The sequence below is a fragment of the Equus asinus genome, chromosome 1, assembly GCF_041296235.1.
Source record: "Equus asinus isolate D_3611 breed Donkey chromosome 1, EquAss-T2T_v2, whole genome shotgun sequence".
In the NCBI taxonomy this organism is placed as follows: Eukaryota; Metazoa; Chordata; class Mammalia; order Perissodactyla; family Equidae; genus Equus; species Equus asinus.
Window position 1 is genome coordinate 149,390,467 of NC_091790.1, and position 22,489 is coordinate 149,412,955.

At 33.5% G+C, this 22,489-nt stretch overlaps 1 protein-coding gene across 1 annotated transcript in view; it reads left to right on the forward strand.

Moving 5' to 3' along the window:
• Positions 1-20,875, forward strand: part of AHR (aryl hydrocarbon receptor) — a 47,242-nt gene extending 26,367 nt beyond the window's left edge. The window contains exons 3-11 of the mRNA XM_044766448.2: positions 867-970; positions 5,247-5,336; positions 7,487-7,610; positions 8,303-8,433; positions 9,877-10,079; positions 10,864-10,973; positions 11,596-11,737; positions 15,049-16,282; positions 18,275-20,875. Of these exons, the coding sequence (XP_044622383.2) occupies positions 867-970; positions 5,247-5,336; positions 7,487-7,610; positions 8,303-8,433; positions 9,877-10,079; positions 10,864-10,973; positions 11,596-11,737; positions 15,049-16,282; positions 18,275-18,406 (2,270 nt within the window). The 3' untranslated portion in view covers positions 18,407-20,875. The remainder of the gene's footprint in view (positions 1-866; positions 971-5,246; positions 5,337-7,486; positions 7,611-8,302; positions 8,434-9,876; positions 10,080-10,863; positions 10,974-11,595; positions 11,738-15,048; positions 16,283-18,274) is intronic.
• The last annotated feature ends 1,614 nt before the right edge of the window (positions 20,876-22,489 follow it).

Here is a 22,489-nt window from a genome sequence, read left to right on the forward strand (position 1 = left end):
ACAAAAATGAATGTGCAAATCTTTTCAGTGCACACCTTTAAAACACTGTAGCGACACAAAAAATACAGACTTGAACAAATGGAAAAGCACATGTTCTTGAACAGTGATTCAACAGCATAAAGATATTAATTCTCCATGAGTTGATTTATAAATTTTACATGAACCTAATAACAACACTAATAGTTTTTTACCCTAAAACTAGACAAAAGGATTCTAAACTGAAAGGAAATGCATCTCTTAATAAGGCATATGGTTGATTCTTTCTCCTCATCACCACTAGTTCACTGATGTTTAGATAAATAATGTATAGATATTAAAATCATTTTTAGGGGCTGGCCCCATGGCTGAGAGGTTAAAGTTCTGCATGCTCCCTTTCAGTGGCCTGGGTTCTCAGGTTCAGATCCCGGTGTGGACATACTCCACTCTTCAGCCATGCTGTGGAGACAGCCTACATACAAAGTAGAGGAAGATTGGCACGGATGTTAGCTCAGAGTGAATCTTCCTTACCAAAAGAAAAAAAAAACCACAACTTTTTCATAGGTTAAGTTCTGAGGAAGCTTATTCTCTTACATAAGTAGATAGGAATGGGAGGAGTGTTTATAGCAGCGCCATGCAATTCTTTGAAACTTGTAAGTTATGTGCCAAAAATCATATAGTGAATTCATCAAAAATTATTTTTAAGAGTCTGCCAGCTGACTTGGGAAACCACTCATTGACAAAAGATTATCTACTTAGTCATTATAGTACCAGTAGACACCAGTATTTCAAATTGTCTCTTTGTTTGGTGTATAGAAGTTTTCCATTATAGCCTTTTGAAATTCCTTATTAAAAACTACCTACTGTATCGTTTCCCCTTTTTTCCATAGTTGCATTAAAATCCTCCCCAGCTGACAGAAATGGAGTCCAGGATAACTGTAGAACAAAATTCAGAGAAGGCCTGAACTTGCAAGAAGGAGAATTCTTATTACAGGTAAATTTTAGTAAATATAATTTCATATAATAAGGGGAATTGTAAATGGGAAATTAATTAATCAGTCTTTTAATTATTTCCAGTTTATTTAGAACTTACCCAATGTTTCATGCCACTTTCATCTGAACTGCAATAGTGGTGTTAATGCTAGTATACCAAAAAATGGAATTTTATGAAGTAGATTAGTTAAAAGTCTAGTTATCAGTTTCTCTGTTGTATTTCTTTAAATAGCAAGAACTCCTAGATTATTTTAAAAGTTTTCATTTAAGACATTGGATTTATATTTACTTTTTCAGTAATATAGCTCTATTAAAGTAGTTAATTATATTTATTTAATAGTTTGAAAGTCTTAACCTGAATTTATTTTTTTCAACGTGTTCTCGTAACTGCATTGTCCTTTAGCTGCCATGTGTGACTTATCAACATGCTGCAGATTTTCTCAACAATTGTAAGCCCTATTTTTATGCTTTAGAACTTGGAGGGTTGTAGTAGACTTGTCTCTAAAAATATTGTAAATCTTCTTTTACTCTATTTCTTTCTCTTAGAACTAATATAATGCTTGATTCTCAGTTAAAATTCTCGGGTACTTATTTTGTTGAAGAAGGATGGAATGAAGATATGTGCTGTTGCTATTATGTTATAATTTTCAATTCCACCCAGTTAACTGAGTGAAGAACTCAGTTCTTAGAACCATTTGTCAAAAAGTAGCCACAAGTTTTAGTAACTCCATTAGTCCATTCAATAAATGCTTAAGTGTAACCTAACAATTTATAACATTTTTTATTATAATTTTGTAACTGTGTTCCAATTCCTGATAGTGAAAATTAACTTTTGCTTCCATTATGTTAAACAAATTAAATATATTCAAGCATGAGTCCTTCTCCTGCCCTCGGCTGAGGATCTTTATATATTAGCTGAAACATAAAGACTCCATATTCAGGTCATAGGAAAACATTCTAATAATTGCCACTTAATGTGACTAAACACACATCTTGGGATATGTAGTAAAGTAGTAAATAAATTCTTTATTTCAAGTGAAAATAGACAAATATGGAATTCTTGACACTCAGTTAACTGGTTTAAATTATGGGCCAGTGGTTTTTATTTTTCTCAGAGTATTTAGACAAATTGTAAACATAACCTATTTCAAGAACACAGAATAAGAATAATACTAATGCCAAACTAGTGTCATTTTAATTATCTGAAAATTAGAAACATTTATGTATTTAAAATAAATGCACCTGTTATGAATTATATTGGGTACCATTTGTAGATGACTCTGCAGTAGGCAGCATCACATACTATATGGTTGGCTCAGGACCATGTTTTTCTGTTGTCGCTTATGAAGCAGATGACCGAAAGCATTGCAGACATGAAAAAATGGCATATTTCATTATATATAGTTGCCATAATGGCATCTTACTCTATAATTTTAGCATGTGGTTATCAACCAATTACCCCTAAGATGCAGAGGATATTTCCAGAGATAGAGCATACCACTTGGCTTGAAACTTTTGATGAGAAATCTTTTCCTTTGGTTTTAACAAAGGACACACCTGAAGAAACTGTTACAAAATATTTTATTAAAAATTTAAAAAATTTACTCTCTAGATTAGCTTAAATTTACTATTTTATAATAAATAAAAATGAAATAATAAAAATGACGTTTTGTATCTTTATTATTTCCTTCAAATGCTTATTTTTATATATTTAAACATGTCTGCTGCTGTTTAATGCTGTGCTTATTAAAATCGGCAGCTTCATTTTTGAGTTAATAGCAGTTGAAATTGTAAATAACAGTATCAATGGCAGTTTACTTCTTATAACAAATAGTAAGTCAGCCTCAACATGATTTCAGCTAGGTATGGCAAATCCTTGTGACTAAGACTAAACAGTGATAATCTTTTATTAATATGTAATCACCATGTTAATTTCTCTGTTAATTTACTGAGATAATACAGTATAAGTAATAACCTTGTTCGACATGGTATGTAAGATCATTTGAGATATACATAAAATTGGTATGCATATATTCTTTGGAAAGGCTTTTTGTTTTATTTCTGACAATTAACATTTGTCTAGAAGGGTTTGATATTGTACCTTAAATTATCTTTGTGTCTTCTGGCATAATGAGCTTATTGGAAAGCACTAAATCTGCTTCACTGTTTGAAAAAGCTTGGTACTCTACAAAGTCATATGCATGTAATCAGTGGATACTGTTCTCTAGAAAGAATGTGTTTTCAGGGTGAAACAATACAAAAATAGGAAAATACTATTACTGCCAACTACAATTTAAGAATATTCCATTTTGGAAGTGTTAATCATTAACGTATAAGTTCCTGGCGAGTCACCCGCATTCTTCCTGCTGGGGAAATTGCCGGGTAATATGAGGTGTGATCTCTGAAATCAAGCGCCTTAGAGCCCAGTTGTGATTGGAAGAGTTGCAGTCCTGCAGCAGTTGGTGAGCAATATGCATAAAGGCAGCAGATCATGATAGTTAGGTGGGCAGCCTTCAGAGCCAGCCTGAGGCTACCTCCTGGCTCAGCTTTTTCCTACCTGTGTGACTTTGGACAAGTTACTATACAGTTCATTTCCTCAGATTCCTTGATTGTAAAACTGGAAATGGCACCTACCCCCTCAAAGGATTGTTTGGGATTAAAACACTTGAATACATAAAAATATGTAGAAATGTAGCCATTAAATAGTAGGTGCTATTTGTTGTTTTTGTATTGCAGTTCTCAGAAGTATAGACAAAGGAGCTTGAAGGTGAAAGGGATTAGAGTGAAAAGGAAGACAGTCGCTGTATTTCATTTACCTCATCTAATAATGAGAGTGTCTGTTAGACTGTGTGAGCATCGATAGCACAGGGGCAATATCTTGTTAATTCCTGAATCCCAGTATTTAGCATGGGTCCTGTTTGGTACGTGATAGTTTATTTAAACTGTTGACCAAACTAATTGCTGTCATTTTTAGACTTCTTTATAGTTCACAAAGCACAGACGTGGAAATCTTTATTTGCTCCTTTCCACAACCTTACATTATAGTAATGGTGCTTTGCACTAGTTAAGTGCCAACTCTGTGCCAGGCACTGAGTTAGATGAGACACAGTTATGATATCCACCTGATAAAGTGCCTGTTTTTCAAATGATAACACTAAAGCTTGAAGGGGTAAATAACTTAACCAAAGCTACGCAGCTGGTAAGAGGCTGAGATAGGAATCTAGTCCAAATCTGTCAAACGCCCAGCTGTGTTGTTCTTATACTAGAAGGCACCATGTCTCCTTTTACTTGAAGAAGAGAGTCTCAGAAGGGTTTAGTCATGATCACATAGCAAAGAATAGATCAAGTACTGAGTTGAACTCAAGCAGGAAATAGTGAGGGCCTACAGAATTAAAATATGTGATAACAATACATGTTTCAAGTGATCTGAATACTTTTGTTATCTAAGAACAGAGAGAGATTAACATTGGATTTGAATAACCACTAAAAGAATAGAAGAAGAGAGTTTAACTTCCAAACTGAAAGAAGGAAAGAAAAAGAAATAAAAAATAATTGGCCCAAAGCAGGCAAAATGGAAAGAAAAAGAAGTACAGATGGAACAAATAGAAATAGGACATATAAAATGATAGCTTTAAACCCAAATATATCAGTAATTTTATTAAATTTAAATGGACTACATTTGTTATATATTGTCTGACTTGTGTATATTTGTATTATGTGTTTATTAGATGTGTTTTATGTATAGTCCATATATGTGTATTTTATCTTCTGATAACAAGTTTATAAATGTTTTATAATACTTTGAGAGTATCAGGTTTCCTGTTTCATCAGTGCTTGAACTGTCTTTGCACAAAGATTTTCTCCTATCAGATTTCTAACGATCTAATAGCATCTTTACACACTATCTTCCTCTAAAAAGCAGTGTGACAGATTATAGTAAGTGATGTTTATAAAGCTTCTGTTTAAAAAACATGTAGAATACATTTAAAACAAAATCTGAAGCATGATGAAGAAACCAATTTTCTATTAAAGTTATTGTGAATTGAGCATTAAATTCAGCAGTGAGCTTTTCCTAAGCCAAATCAAAAGGTGGGAATAGATTCCTCTCACTCCACGGGTAGGTGGGATGTCTGTGCTTTTGAGGTATAATTATTTTAATCATTTTAAAGAGAAGATTTTTCAGCAGTGAAAGAAGCACCTTTACCTGAAGTCAATATTTATGAGTGACAGTATGGTTATTTAGTCGCATTACTAATTTTATAACTTTTTCCTTGTAGGCTCTGAATGGCTTTGTGCTGGTTGTCACTACAGATGCTTTGGTCTTTTATGCTTCTTCTACTATACAAGATTACCTAGGGTTTCAGCAGGTAAGTATATTTTTCTTAGCTCATTTTAAAAAAATTTTTTTAGGAAATTAAATTTCTACTTTTTATATATCTTATTCTTTAGGGATGCAATTGGTCATTTACATATGTAAAATATCAATTAAAATATATATGCTGTAGAATAAAAATTATGTATTTGCAGCTATATATTTTTATACTATTAATTTACTGGATTATAATTTCCTTAAATGTTGTGTGATGCATGAGATATTGTGTTTCTTCTTTCACTTATTAAGGAACTCTTATATATAAGGAACTTTCAGGTAAGGGGCGGATGGGGTTCAGATGCGGGTAGACAAGGGAACATTTGCCATCAAATTAATTATAGATACTGAAGGGCATATGACAACCATCAAACAAATGAGGTGATATGTAAAGGGACAAGCAAAATACTAAAGCTTATTCCTTTAATTCTGATTTATGTGGATTATGGAAGCTTTCCTGAAGGAAGTGGCAGTTAAGCTAACCTAAAGAAAGTGTAGGATTTAGATGGGTGGACTGTTGTGGAGGGAACGCAGGGAAGAAAAGATCTAAGTACTGTCGGCAGTATTCTGGAAGTCCTTAAAGGATGTGAGCCAATCTGGTTTAACATTATTGAGTGGATGGTGAAGAAATGGAGGTAAGGTATTTGGCGTATTTGAGGGATAAGAACATGTGATATGACTTGAGAACAGTTTGTAAGTACACTTGGATGCCAGCTGTTCTTATGTATCCATAGTTCTTAAATTCCAGTGTGCATCAGAATCACCTGAAGAACTTGATAAAACTTCATAAAATCTTTGGGCTTCTTCCTTAGACATTCTGGTTCAGAGTAGGTGGGAGTGGGGCCCATGAATTTGCATTTCTAACAAGCTCACAAGTGATGCCAAGGCTGCTGATTTGAATAGCACTGTCTACACTGGTATATAGACTGAAGTTTAAACTATGTTATATACACAATGGAAGCCACTAAAGGGTGTTTCTGTTAGGGGAATGTGTGTGCTCCGATCTGTGTTTCAGATGATAACTCTGGCAGTTCTGTCGGGGATGGCAGAGAGGTGGTTTAATGCTAGAAGATTAAGTTCATAGGGAGGTTTAAGTTTAGTTCGCTAAAGTAGTAGAATTTGACTACGGTCACAAAGCCTAACTTTCAGTCTTTTTGAATTTTAAAGAAAATATACTAATATCCATTGAAAAGCCTGTTTGAAAATTAATTACATAACTATCTTAATCATTATTTGATAGTGTGATTCATAACAACTAAGAAATCAAACAGATTGGCTATTTCTCAATCTATTTTTTTCCTCATATATGCACTTAGCCTGGATGGTCTTCAAGAAACCACTCATATCTGACGTTGGTGTGGTTTAAGGCACAATTTTTTAAAATGCCTAGTTGTGACTCATTAGTGGGTAATGAAATTGATATGGTGGATCACCATCAACCATTCTTTTTAGTTGTTTAGAATGGAATCAAATATACAGTATCATCACACACAAAAAATATTTTGTGAAACTTTTTCCGGTTGTGTATATGAATGTGTATGCACACATGTGATGGATGGAAAATGTGTTTCTTACCCTGAGTTGCAATTAAAAAAGTTAGAAAAATTCTGGTTTAAGGGCTACGAGCTCAGCACTATAGTAAATGCTGAGAGGCAAGAGGTTTGAGGAAAGATTCTGACCTGGTGAAGGCATAATCCCTTACTCTTAGGGAATTTATCAGAAGTAAAAATTTAATGTAAAGGAAATTATTAGAGAACAGTGAAGGAAATACATAATACTATGAAGCCTAGAGAAGTCAAAGACGACTGGATGTTCAGACAAGGTTTTGTGAAGTAAGATTTAAATGCTCAATAAATGGATAAAAATAAGCAGAACTTACTGTGTTACAATTAAGGAATGGAGAGGTGACATGACCGAAGAGCACTCACGTAGGGGAGTAATGGCAAATAATTTTTGGGTCTGTTACAGTGCTGGTCTCTGGCCAGCATTTCCTATGCTGGATCACTGGAGAGCTTTGCAGTCATTTGATTGCATTCTTCACAACTAACAAGCACCCACTAATCTAGCTAGGTTTTGAAATTACTTTGGTAATCCACAGTTTTTTAAATCATTACTTTTCAAAAATTTCCCTGTATCTTTTCTCTTTAGTCTGATGTCATACATCAGAGTGTGTATGAACTTATCCATACTGAAGACCGAGCTGAGTTTCAGCGTCAGCTACACTGGGCATTAAGCCCCTCGCAGTGTACAGACTCTGGACAAAGAATTGATGGTAAGAATGTTTAAACAGGTGGCCTTGGTGATTTTTTAATATAACTCTGTGAAAAGAGACGAATGACATTTAGGGGCATAGAACTCCACAGTGAAGGCTGGGAAGAAGAGGAAGGACGCGAGTCTGTAGCTGTAGCCCAGAGCCAGGTCACAGAGAGCCTGATGACCGAAGGAATGTTTTGACAGATGACAGCCATCAGTGAACTTCAGGCGAGAGAGTGTCGCCATACTCAGTAATATATTTTATAAAAATAACTCTTATACTGTTGTGAAAGATGGGAAAGAGTGTATAAGGTTGATACTGGAGTGTGTATAAATTGTTCTGTATTTAAAATGCACCAAATAAAAAAGCAAACTAGCATGGGCAAGTAAAAAATACGTTTGCATGCATGTAGTATTTTCAGATCTCTGTGAAAGTGTTAAAAAGAAAAAAACACATTAGAAAATATGGAAATTGTTGATAGTGATAGCTCAGTAGAAATAAAAACAAACTGAGTAGGTAAAAATTCTGTGTAGTACAAGTGATATTCAGTGTTTTAGGTTCTTTTCATTAGCTCCTCTTCTGAAAACGACTGTTTTTTTGTATTCAGAATACGGACTCCAGTTTAGAAATTAGCATAGATTTCTGCTATTTTAAACACTTAATTTTATAGCCAAATGGAAAGTAAATTTGTGTTGCTATTATTTGTGCAGAAGCTAATGGCCTCCCACAGCCAGCAGTCTATTACAACCCAGAGCAGCTTCCTCCAGAAAACTCTTCTTTTATGGAGCGGTGCTTTGTCTGCCGACTAAGGTGTCTGCTGGATAACTCATCTGGTTTTCTGGTAAGGTGCAAAATCTTAGGATACTGGCATTTACTATTAAGTTTTAGAAAATAAAAAAGAAAAGTGAAACCAATTTCCTTTGGTTATATTTGTGTTTGGTTTTAAAAATCTACTTTATCAAATAATTTGATAAAGGAAAGTAACTTTTTAAAAATCATTATCTCAGGTTTTATAATATCTTCCATAACTCAAAATCTCTATCCTTTAGGATGCAGTAATGAAGACGGAGTGAAATAACATGGAATCTTGTATTTGGCCTATTTTTAAGACTTGTTAGGTATAAGACAGAGAACTATGTAGCCTTGCTTTAGCAGCAGAAGCTTACCCTCTGGATTTAATGCCTGCTAGATGGAAAAGTGATCATGGCCTTTTCCACAAGGCTAGAATACCTGCCAAATAGAAAAATGATTGTATATTCATGATTGCAGAATCATCTGGTTTGAGATGCTGCTACGTAGTCTGAACACCTGAGTAGTATAACCAGGGAGCAGCTTAGACAGGATACTTAAGAGTGGAGATGGTCCATCTTCTCGACTGTCTGTATCCTTAAAATAGTGCACTCCATCAGGCACAGGAGAAGAGAATACAAAGCGTGTTGCATATTAATTTTATAAATTATCAGGAATTTTAAAACAGATAATCAAATCTTAAATTAAACAATAGCAAACAATGATTTTTGTTGGTTTATTCCTGAAGGTAATTTTGCTGACCCAGAGTTAGGATTGTGCTTTGAGATAGTTTTGCTAGTACCAATGATCAATTAGTATGTATTTCTGTGATGGAATTTCTTTGTGTAATTGAGTCTTTTCTTCCTTGTGCTGCTATTATATTGATGTCAGATTTATCCCTTGGCGTGGTTAATACTGTTTTAAGCAACTAAATTGATCATGTTCGTACTTAAATTGTCTTTGTTTCTTGTCTTCTAAAATTATTCTTTATTTTTACTTTAATAGAGTTCTGCATTCTTTTCATGATTTCATGATTCATTTTAGTGTTTTAATAAAATTGTATGTTTTCTCTGTATAAAAGGTTACCATGAGTTATGAAATACACTGTGAGCTATAAAATATGGCTCATAGTACACTTGAAAATTAATGTATACTTGATGACTTTATCACCATTCATTCATTCAGGAAATATGTATTGAGTGCCCAGCGTGCACGGAGCTGTGCTGGGTGTGAATGATAGGGCAGTTAATTGCAGGCTCCTAAAATGATATAGGTATTCTCGTTGTGACCATTAAAAAAGCAAGGAGTGGTCCTCATACCCCCTTTCGAGATGGCTTCAGTGGACTTCCTTTGTAGAAAGGAATGAAAGTAGCATTTGTCAGCCTCAGGAGCTTTTATGGAATGATCAAGAACACTGGAAATGACATAATTGAGCCTTTTAAAAAGGAACAATTTTAAAGTGTTAGTTTTAATAAACTGTTTTTGGTTTTTTAAGGCAATGAATTTCCAAGGGAGGTTAAAGTATCTTCATGGACAAAACAAGAAAGGGAAAGATGGATCGATACTTCCACCTCAGTTGGCTTTGTTTGCAATAGCTACTCCACTTCAGCCACCATCCATCCTTGAAATTCGGACCAAAAATTTCATCTTTAGAACCAAACACAAACTAGACTTTACACCTATTGGTTGTGATGCCAAGTAAGTAACACTTCTTCAGTTTAATTTCATCAAATGTGTGTTGTGTTGCAGTAAGTCTCTCTTAGCATGTAAAACATATAGTGTAGATTATAATATTGTTTATTATCATATTAGCTATTATTCCTACTCTTTTAATGTAGCCTTTTAAAATAAAATAATTTCATCAGACTCACAAATCATCTTATTTTGTAATGTTTCACAATACTTCCCACAATTTCTGTATCATAAAGATGATATGCTTATATTAGTAAGATTTGGTTTCCTGATGCCATTTATTGTTGGTTTGTTTTACATTTTTAAATTGTACAAACTTTGTTTGATTTTTAGCCCTAGAAGTTTAGTAACTTTCAGAAAATTATGAAGTAGACTGTGATATTAGCATTCGTATCATATCAAAACATACCTTTGCTTTTCTCCTTTCTAATATGGAAATGCAGGCAGGTTTGCATTACCCGGTCCTCACAATGGAGTACAAGCTTTCTAGATTTTTATTAAATATTTTGTTTTACCTACATAATCTACTCTATTAAATTCCTCTTTAGCCATACTAATTTACATGGTCTTCATTCAGGAGAAGAAAATAGTGTAAAACTGAAATTTGCAACCATAAGCAAAAGAGAGCAATTACATAAAAGTGGTTAATTATTTCTACCTGCTGATGTGAAATTCTGAATGTCAAATAAAATAGCACAGAAAATAGCATTTAACCAGTGAATTTATATTGGTTACTTCATTTATGAAAGATTTTCATTTCATTCTTATTTTACTTGTTTTTTTTAAACAGAGGAACCATTATTTTAGGCTATACTGAAGCAGAGCTGTGCATGAGAGGATCAGGATACCAGTTCGTTCATGCTGCTGATATGCTTTATTGCGCTGAGTACCATCTCCGGAGTAAGTTGTAGTTCCTGAAGAACGTGTCTGTAACGACAGCATATTCTCTAGTACATGTTTCAGATTATTACATAATGTTCTGTGTCTAAGGAAACTATTTGGATAAACTTCTACTCAGCATCATACATTATGATTAATCTGTGTTACGCACTTTATTCATTAACCGCTCTACAGCTGCCACAGAGAAATATAGTAGTTTAATTACTGGGAAAATGAGTGTTTTTGTCTTATGGATTCATAAATCTGTGTTAATCTGGATTATACTTTAAAATTGTGTAGTAAAATATTAAGCTATAAGAAATGTTCCCTTTTTAAAATGAAAATGATTTTTCTTTTCTCCCCAAACTCTATACTCTTTGTACTTTCATGTGTTACTAGAATTGTCTGACTGACTTAATCTTCCCACCTTTTAAATAATAAATTGTCTGAAATAGGAAAAAATAATTCTGAAGAACAATTTCTATGCGTATTAATATACTGTGTTTAAAAGTTGTCAAGATATCGATTATCTTTGGTGATGAATGAAATACATTCAGAAATATGTCAGAGGGGCTTTGTTTCAGAGATTTTCTTGAATACGTTGATTTGGGGTTTGATAATTTAATTTTTTATTTTATTTTAGTGATTAAGACTGGAGAGAGTGGCATGACAGTGTTCAGGCTTCTTACCAAAGAAAAGCGATGGGCCTGGGTCCAATCTAACGCACGCTTAGTTTATAAAAACGGAAGACCAGATTATATCATTGCAACTCAGAGACCTCTAACGTAAGCACAAAGACAGAATGTTTCATGTTTTTGTTTTTTCTTTTAATAACAGTTTGTTTTATAAATCCTCTTACGTGAAAACTTAAAAATACAATCTAAGAGAATTTACTCTGGAAATAAAAATTGAAAAGTTAAAGTAATATCTATGAGAAAGAAGAAAGCATAGGTGAAGGCCATTGAGAAGATAGGATTGACAAACTTTATTGAAGAACTAAATATGTAGAGCTACGGTGAGACACTAATCAAGGAAGATCCCGGGGTTTATCCTGGGTATATGAAGGAGAGATGAAAAGCTAATCCCATCTGTAAAATAAAATAAAAATAGAACAGTGCTTTGTTTGGCCTGTGTTTTCTAAGCAAGCAGCGACTTTTAAGTTTCCTATATATTCTGGAAATTACTATTTTGTCAAATATTTGTGTTGCAAATGTTTTCTCTACTCTGGAGAATTGACTTTTGTGTGTGGCTTGATATAAGGATCAACATTAATTTTTTTTCCCTTATGTGTATATCCAGTTGACCAGTAACATTCATGGAAAAGGCCTTTTCCCCACTGCACTGCATGTTGGTCAGGGAATTGATCTGTGGTTCTGTTTTTGGACTCACGTATGTTCCATTGGTCTAGTTGTCTATTTTTACACCAACAGCATATTGTCTTAATTACTCTATCTTTATAATAAGTCTTAAGATCTGAGTGTATGCCTCCCATTTTATTTGTTTAAGATTTTTGTTGTTGTTCTCCTTCAAGATGGTCTTGGCTCTTCTTTGTTGTTGTTACATGCTGTCAAGTCTACTCTGACTCCTGGAAACGCCATGAGAGTGATGTCCACAATGTCCTGTCCTCAGTAGCCCTACTCAGCCTAGTCAGCTTCTGTAGACTCATGCCTATGGCTTTTTCTTCCTGTCAGTCAGCCTGCTTCACTGTCCAGCTTTCACACCCATACATAGTAATTGGGAATACCAGGGTGTGGATAATCTTGGCCTTAGTCTCTGATGGCACTTCCTTACACTTGATGATCTTTCCTAATTCTTCCATTGCTGCCCTTCCAAGTCTCAGTGTTCTCTTGATTTCTTGGCTGCAGTCTCCATTTAAATTGATGACTGAACCAAAGTAAACAAAATCTTTGAGAATTTCAGTGTCTTTGTTGTCTTTACCCTTTATATTTCCATATACATTTTAGAAACCAGTTGTCAATTCCCACTAGAAAATTGTTGGGATTTTGGATGGGATTACATTTTGGGAGAATTAACATCTTTATAATATTGAATCTTTCAATCCATGAACATGGTGATTGTATATGTACACTTACGTGTATATACATATGGGTACATGGGTATGTGTATATCTATGTCTTTATCTCAATAATGGGTTGTAGTTTTCTTACCTGAGTCTTGTACAGCTTTTATTAATTTTATTCTTAGATATTTGATGTTGTGATGCTGTTTTAAATGGTGTTTATATTTTGTAATTTCTAACTGTTCATTGCTATTATATAGAAATAGTTGATTTTTTAATATTAACTTGTATCCAATGACCTTACAAGATTCACTTATTAATTCTAATAAGGTGACTGTATTCTTCAAGATTTTTTACTACATACCGTGTTGATTGCAAATAATTTTCAAAATTTTAATCTTTACACATTTTAGAGGGTTTTGTTTTATTTTCCCCTATTGCTCTGGCTAGGCCCTCAGTACAATGAAATAGAAATAATGATATCACATTTCATCTTTGTCTTATTCCCACCTTAAGGGAAATGGCTTTAATATTTTACCATTAAGTATGATGTTTGTAGTAGTGTTTTGTTTTTTGTTATTTTCATAAATACTGGGGTTTTTTTTTTAAGATTTAAAAGGTTCCCTTCTCTCTGGTTTACTAAATGTTTGATCATAAATGGGTATTGAATTTTATCAAATACTTCCTCTGCATACATTGACATCATGATGATTTTTCTCCTTTATCGTCTTATTTTCTTTTTACTGTATAAGATTTGTAGTGATGTTCTTTTAAGAAACATTTCCTGATGTTAGAAATCTGTGCCCTCTCTCTTCATATTGCTAGAAGGCCATTAATGTGATTAGTTTTCTCACAGATCCAACTTTTGGTTTGTTGATTTTTCCTGTTGTACATTTGTTTTCCATTTCATTTATGTCTGCTCATTATTTTCTTCCTTCTACTCTGTTTGGGTATAATTTGATATTTTCTCAACTTTTTCTTTTTTTAACATATCAAAATCTAAAAAAATATATTTTTAAGCTACTAATTTCCCTTTCAGAACAACTTTAACTGCAACCTTCATGTTTTAATATGTTTTATTTTTATCATTCATGTGAAAATATTTGCTAATTTTGATTTTTTTAATTCATGAATTATTTAGAAACATAGTGTTACTGTACTTTTTGATGTTAGGGATTTTTCTAGTTGTCTTTTTGTTACTGACTTTTAGCTTAATTCCACTGAAGTTAGAGAACGTTCTGAATAATTTTAGTCCTTTGAAATTTATGGTGGCTTATTTATGATCTAACATATGGTCAGTGTTGGTAAAATATCCCGTGTGCTTTTGTCAAGAATGTATGTTCTCTGTATGCTGTGCTTTATATATCAGTGGTCTAGTTTATCTATTGTGTTGTTTGCAGTTTTGTACATTTATTCTTGTTTTTTTATTTGCTTGTTCTATTCGTTACTAAGAGAGGTGGTTTCATCTTCTTATTACTAAGAAGGCAAGGCATCTTTTTATATTGTTCTAGGACATGTTTCTTCTGTGAACTGCCAGTTCATGTTGTTTGCCTATTTTTCTATTGAGTCATTTGCCTCTCTTTTCAATTCATTGAACTTCTTTATCTATTATGGATATTAAGTTATATATATATGAAATTATAAATATATGTATTAGAAATATTTTCTCCATGTCTTGATTTATGAATTCTTTTCACAATACAAAAATGTTTAATTTTTATATTGTCAATTATGCCAATCTTTTCCTTTATAGCTTCTGGATTTTATGTTTTTTTGAGACACGCCTCTCCCACTCAGATTCCTAAATTCTCTTACAGTTCGTTTCTGTTATTTAGGTCTTTATTCCAGAAAGAATTTATTTTTCTGCAGGACATCAGGGATGTAAACTGAGCATGGAATGACTGGACAAAATTTTTGGACAGATTCTAAATCATTTACATTTGTTTGTCTGAAAAACAGTTTTATAGCACCAGTCATCAGAAAAATTTGTCAAAATAGTGTATTTCTTTAATATTTAAAAATTTTTGATAAAACTCTTTTTAATGTATGCAAACTTTTTCTTATACACAATTTTAGAGATGAGGAAGGAGCAGAGCATTTACGAAAACGAAGTTTGAAGTTGCCTTTTATGTTTGCCACTGGAGAAGCTGTGTTGTATGAGCTAGCCAGCCCTTTTCCTCCCGTGATGGATCCCTTACCACTAAGAAGTAAAAATGGTGCTAGTGGAAGAGATTCTGCAACCAAATCAACTCTAAATCAGGATTCTCTCAATCCCAGTTCCATCCTGGGTGCCATGATGCAACAAGATGAGTCTGTTTATCTTTATCCTGCTGCAAGTAGTGTACCTTTCGAAAGAAATTTTTTTAATGAATCTATGAATGAATGCAATAATTGGCAAAACAATATTGCACCAATGGGAAATGATAATATCCTGAAACGTGAGCAAATTGGTCAGGCTCAGGAAATGAACCCGACACTCTCTGGAGGTCATGCAGAGCTCTTTCAAGATAATAAAAATAGTGATTTGTACAGCATTATGAAACACCTAGGCATTGATTTTGAAGATATCAGACACATGCAGCAGAATGAGGAATTTTTCAGAACTGACTTTTCTGGAGAGGAGGACTTGAGAGACATTGACATAACAGATGAAATCCTGACATACGTCCAAGATTCTTTAAATAAGTCTACCTTAGTGTGTCCAGGTTACCAACAGCAACAGTCCATGGCTCTGAACTCAAGCTGTATGGTACAGGAGCAGCTACAGTTAGAACAGCAGCAGCAGCTACAGCACCATCAAAAGCACACAGCAGTGGAGCAGCAGCAGCAACTGTGTCAGAAAATAAAGCACATGCAAGTTAATGGCATGTTTGCAAATTGGAACTCTAACCAATCCGTGCCTTTCAGTTGTCCTCAGCAAGACCTACAACAGTATAATGTCTTTTCAGACTTAACCGGGAGCAATCAAGAGTTTGCCTACAAACCTGAGATTGATACTATGCCTTATACACAGAACTTTATTCCCTGTCCTCAGTCTGTATTACCACAACATTCCGAGGGTACACAGTTAGACTTTCCCATGGGGAATTTTGAACCATCCCCATACCCTACTACTTCTTCGAATTTAGAAGATTTTGTTGCATGTTTACAAGTTCCTGAAAACCAAAAGCATGGACTAAATCCACAGTCAGCTGTAGTAACTCCTCAGACATGTTATGCCGGGGCCGTGTCCATGTACTCAGATGCGGTGCACGTGCCTCAGGTCCAGTACAGTCCAGCACTGCCAGGCCCACAGGCATTTTTAAACAAGGTAAGGGTTCCATCAACTTGAATAAACCCTGTCAGTCTGTCTTCTTACATTGTAAATAGACATGAGTTACAAATTTTTTATGCTAGTGAGTGATTTTAATTTATTATCTGCAGTGTACCTGTTAGCATTTCTAATTGTCTGTGACTCCTGCCTTTTTTTTAATATATAAAGCCAGTATTTTTCCAGGATGTTATTAATCCAAGTATATCATGAAAGCAACATGAATATGTCCTTCAGTTACCAGGTGAAATGAGTGAAGTGTATTGTTTAGCATAGAGACTTTGGTTTATGGTTGATTCTTTAAAATTTTACGGCCTTTTAAAAATTCGGACTTCAGAAATATATTTGAATTTTTAAAAATAATTTCTTCAAAGCTCAGTTGTTTTGTGTGTAGTTTGTCCTTGATGATGTCCAGAATTCAGTCCTAGGCTGGTCACTGTCCTCTGGCAGTCCTTCCATGTTATCTACCAGATCCTCATTTTATCTTTTAAGGTGGAAGTTTTTTTCTGTCATTGTTTTTTTTCTTCTTCTCCCCAGAGCACCCCCAGCACATAGTTGTATATCTTAATTGTAGGCCCTTCTAGTTGTGTTATGTGGGATGCCACCTCAGCATGGCCTGATGAGCGGTGCTAGGTCCGTGCCCAGCATCCGAACCAGTGAAACACTGGGCCATTGAAGCGAAGCACGCAGACTTAACCACTCGGCCACGGAGTCGGCCCCTTTTCTGGCATTCTGAAAAAAAGATACCTCAGCTGGCTTTCCATCATAGGACTCAAGTTTGATATTGTATTTTTATTGTTTAAACATGTCATCAGAACCCTTCTAGCAGCAAGCATATTTTAACAAAATCTAGGAAAAAAAAATTACTTAAAAAAATTAACAGTGATGATATTTGCTGTCTATGACCACTCATGAATATATCATGTTTCATTTATGCTTTTCCATTAGAAGATATTTAGTTCATTTTAAAGTATATTTTAATTTTGAAGAAAATCCTGGCTATAATTCATTGGTATCTGTTTACTGTGTATTAGAGGATAGTAATTTAAAAATCTTACTTGAGTCTTTATCCTTAATTGTTTTTGTCTGGCTTTTTTCATATCATTCGGTTTGTCTGATTGTATATGAGCTTTTTAATAGAAAATGGCAGAGAAGAGTTTTCTTATCCTCATTCCTGACATCCTTCAATTATGTTAAAATTTAATATTCATTTACAGTCTGTCTTACAACATTGCATGAAGTAAGCATGGGTAGGTAACCTAACATATATACTCTTGAGGAAAGGAAATTGTAGAGAAGTTAATTAAGTAAAGTTACATTTTGAACGGGGCTTGCATTAGCACATGAGTTCTTTACAGTGTTTTTTGCCCTGCTACTTTGTATTATTTCTTTATGAATAATAAGATAAGGTAATAATTAGAATTACACTCTAATTCTGTAGACCTGTGTATTCCCTCAGGGTAGGCAGTCCACATGTGCCTCCCTAGCACTTGAAATGTAGCTAGTCTCAATTCAGATGTGCTGTAAGTGTAAAATACACACCAGTTTTGAAGGCTTAATTTGAAAAAAAGTGAAATTTTTTTTATTGATTTCGTGTTGAAATGATAAATTTATATTAGGTTAAGTAAAATATATTATTAAAATTAATTTAACTTTTACTTTTTAATGTGGCTACTAGAAAAAGTAAAATTACATGTGTGGCTCACGTTACATTTCTATTGAACAGCACTGCTCTAGACAATATATTTAAAGAGAATTGCTGGCATGCATTGTGTTATGATTGATGAGAGTAATTTATTTAAAACCTGCTATTCTCTGGGCAAATAATATTACCTTCCATTTAAAGACTTGACAAAGTTGCCATTCATTGTGGAATTTGAAGTTAAAAACATGCCAGATGAGATTTTTTAAATATTTTATTATTTAATGGCTTAAGATATTTGAAAGATTCATTCTAATAAATTGCATTGCTATTTTTGTTTTCAATTTCAGAATGGAGGAGTTTTAAATGAAACCTATCCAGCTGAATTGAATAACACTCAGACTGCCACACATCTTCAGCCCCTTCATCATCCGTCAGAAGCCACACCTTTCCCCGATTTGACATCTGGTGGATTCCTGTAATTCTAAGCCCAATTTTCACCTTGTTTTTTGTATTAAATTAGTTTGCAAAAGATTACAGAGTAATAAAACTGTCGATGTTGGACATCAGCAAGTTCACATGGAGGCATTGATGAATGTGTTCACTGTTATTCCAAACCAAATTTTAATGTTTTTTGAAAAGGAGTTAAAAATATAATGTCAAAATTACGTATACTACAGTTGTTAAAATAGAAAGTGTGCTGCCACAGAGGAGTGGGATACTGTCTGCATTTGACGTTCTTCTGAGCACCGCAAAATATACAGAGCTGATTCAGGGAAGCTTTATGACTCTTCTAAATAAGAAAACTCAATACAGTTTTCTCTATGGGAATTTCTGTCATAATAAAAATGAAATACTTTGAGTTGTTAATTTCTGAATTCTTAGTCCTCCAAATACGAAGTTACGAAACTAAACTATCTCCTTATATTTTCAGCTTCTGCTTTTATCTCAGATGTTAAAATAAGTGGTTTGGTGCTTTTGTAAAAAGGTAATCTCAATACTTTCCTCTTCCATTGTTAATGTAAGTGCCTCACAGTTTTTCCTACCTATAACACTGTAGGATGTATATTTTATATGAAATATACTTTTCCTTTTTTAAATTAATAACATTCTGCACACAAATATTATTTGTATTTCTTAAATTCAGTCATTTTTATTAATCCAAGCATGTTTTAACTGCACTCATCCACTTTCTTCAAGTAAAGGACAAATAATGATTGAAAAGGTAATTATTTATTACATCTAGTTGCTTCTAGACTTTAAGTGTTTCCATGTGCCTTATTTTGAAAAACTTTGAAAGTATAAAATGTCTTTCCAAATTATTTCTTAATTATTATATAAATATTAAGACAACAGCACTAAAATTTCAACAGTGTTTTTGGAAGAAAGAGAGAGACCACTATTTCCCTTTCCTGAAGTCTCCATCATGATAGTTGAATGTTACAGTGTGAAAACTCTGCCATGAAAGGCAGCTTACCAACTTGCAATGAAGAGAAGCAGCTTTGTTTCTGGTCTTTAAACAAAGCACCGATTTCAGTGTCGATAAATTCTTTAAAAACTGTTTTAGATCTATTATCTTTTAAGATATAGTATGTTGACTTTATAAATTTCACTTAGTAGAGTGGAAACTGTTTTTCTCATATTTGAGGAGTGTTAAGATTGAATATAGCAGTGTTTGGTGGAAAGTATTGTTATGAGTGAAATGAATGGTGCATTGTATAGTTTATAATGAACAAAATTATTTGTAAAATATTTTCAATTTTTTGTTTAAAAATAGTCCATACCTTATACATGCACGTAAATAATTTGTTTGGGTTTTACATACTTTTATCAGTCTTTCTAAGAAGTCAAATAATGAGTCCAACTGCTTTTAAGTGATATTAAGAAAAAGAGAACCATGCATTCTCTTAATTTCAAACATTAGGTTGTTTTCATAATAGAGTGACCTTTATTCTCAGTAAGGCAAATTAATCACTGTCCTCAGGTGATTTAAAAGGAAAGTGCCACCGGCTGTCATTCTTTCATTCAAATATGAGGTCTGAGGGCACAGACACGTTTTGCATGCATTATATAAAAACTTGATGGGATCCCAAACTGAGATGTAGTATTAAAATACATTTGTCATTTCTTTTCTTTTCTTTAGTAAATTAATGTATATAAAAGTGACTTCAGACAAAATATGTCAGTTCTCTGCATTTTTAGTCAAAATATTAAATCTGTAGAATCAATTTAAGTATTGGAGAAAACAAATTTGTCTAAAACATTTCATAGTTTCTTTCCAGCATGAGGTGTCACTAGATATTTAGACCAGTATCTAGATTAATAAACCATTTTTACATTTAAACCTTTCATTAAAAGTCTTCATATAAACCATTTTTTTAAGTCTTTCCCACAGGTTATTGGATGAATTGTTTAGTGTAAAAATAGGCTTTTTAAATTGTGAATATGATGACAATCAATTATACACTTATTATAAAATTAAAAATTTTTAAGCAATATTGTATATTTTTATCTATATAAAAGAAGTAAATTTATCTAAGAATAATAAAATCACATTAAACCAAATACACCTTTGTCTGTATTGCTAAGTGCCAAACAAAGACAGCTTTGCGTACTGCTGTATTGAGAGATTGATTCTTAGATGATGTGCACTTCTAAAGCTATGGCTGTGTCTGTTTTGAACTTTCCCTGTACCAGGTGATTCTTATAGTATCTGAAGATCTACCAGTATTCTGATGTATTATGAAGCTCTCCATCATTACTATGCACAAACCCAATGTTTTTTTAGTATTACTAAATTTTAGGTAAATGTTTTCATGGCTTTTCGCTTTCTTTCAAAATGTTACATATGCCATGCGTACATTTTTGTTTAAAATATGACTTATCCTTATTATCAAACAAAATTGTATACAATAATATATGGTAATAAAATAATCACCAAGTATGAATAATATGTTTTAATGTAAATTCTTCTTTATGGTCCTATAAAGGAAATTAGTATTTGTGGTATAGCATTTTAGCTATTTTACTTTAAGGCAATCTGTAATATTTAAGGACATGTTAAGTCAATAATTCAGAAACTTCTTATAAAGTTCTTCCTCTGGATATTTTGGCCTTTACTTGAATATAAAAAACACTTCCAATAACTTCATAGATTAAAATGCTTCTGAAATGGACTGTTAAACCTTGTGTTTTCAGTGTTGTAATGATGTTAGTATCTCAGATTAAAATCAAAATTCCATTTCCATAGATAACATTTTAAGAATATTTATGAGGAATTTTGAAAACAACCATTAGTTATATTTTGTGCTTAGATTAGAAAAATTATTGCCCAAACCTATGCTCTCTCTCTAACAAGTATGACATGTTAAGCCTTTGGTGTTAAATTCATCACTGCTAGACACTCACCAAGAATTCTGCAATTAAAATTGTTGAAGAAGGATTCCTGAGAAAAACAAAGTTTCATTCTAGTAACAAGTATTTTCACATTAATTTTATGTTTATCCTTACAATCATTAGATATTTTTCTCAACCCAATAGAAACATAGCAAGTTAGCATCATACTTAGTTCTGAACATTTTGGAAAGACCGTCTTGTGTCTAAAATGCACATAAAATATGTAATTTTAACTATTTGATCTGAAAACAAGTAAAAATCCAGATAATTGTATTTCTGATCTCTGCTTTCACTCAGTCAAATGGCTTCTGTCAGCATGAATGACTTCAGCTTGCCCTCTTTTCACCAAGCCTGCCCAACACTGACCCAGGGATGTTAGCTACTCACAGGACTAGGTAATACCTCTCTAATTCTCCCAGTGTGTACACAGGACCTTGCTTCCAGTTTTACTAAGAAAATTGAGACCATCAAAAACCCAGAACACATCCTAAGTGCATCCGTACTTCAACAGTACCACTATCATTGGTCTCAGGCTCACCTCGAATGTGAGGAGGTGAGTTTCCCCGAACTCCAAGAATAACATCCTTCCTTTCCAGTTCTGCACTTGGCTTCTCCGTCCCCCTTCTCCAGAGTCTTTTCTCTCGTCCTCCATAGGCTTCCCTGTGTGGAGGTTTCTCTCCATCCTGTAAAAAACTTACTTGATCCTGCATCCCTTTTCTTATTAAATTACTTCCTTTCTCTAAAACAATTTTTGATTTCCTGAAATCTGGCTTTGTTTTCCACTCTTCTGTTATACTGCTTTGTGGAAGTTCTCTTTACTCCCTTCTTAACCATAGGCTGATTCTCTGTGGCCCTACAACCAAATTGATTGCACCCTCAGTGAACTTTTTACTTCCCATAGCTTGCATGATATTAGTTGTCCTGCACCCTTCACTTTCCATTTTTAGCTTTTTTCCTCTCCTCCCACCTGTCAACAGGCTTAGTTCTCACCATTTGTGGTTCTTTCTCTACATACTGTCCCCTTGGAAGGTCATCCATTTACAACTACTACACCTTTATGATGAATCCCCTCAAAACCTTTTATCTCACCTCTAAAGAGAGATGAGTTAAAAAGACATCTTATCTCTGACATTTGTACAGCATCCTTTCCTTTTGGGAGCAGCATAGAA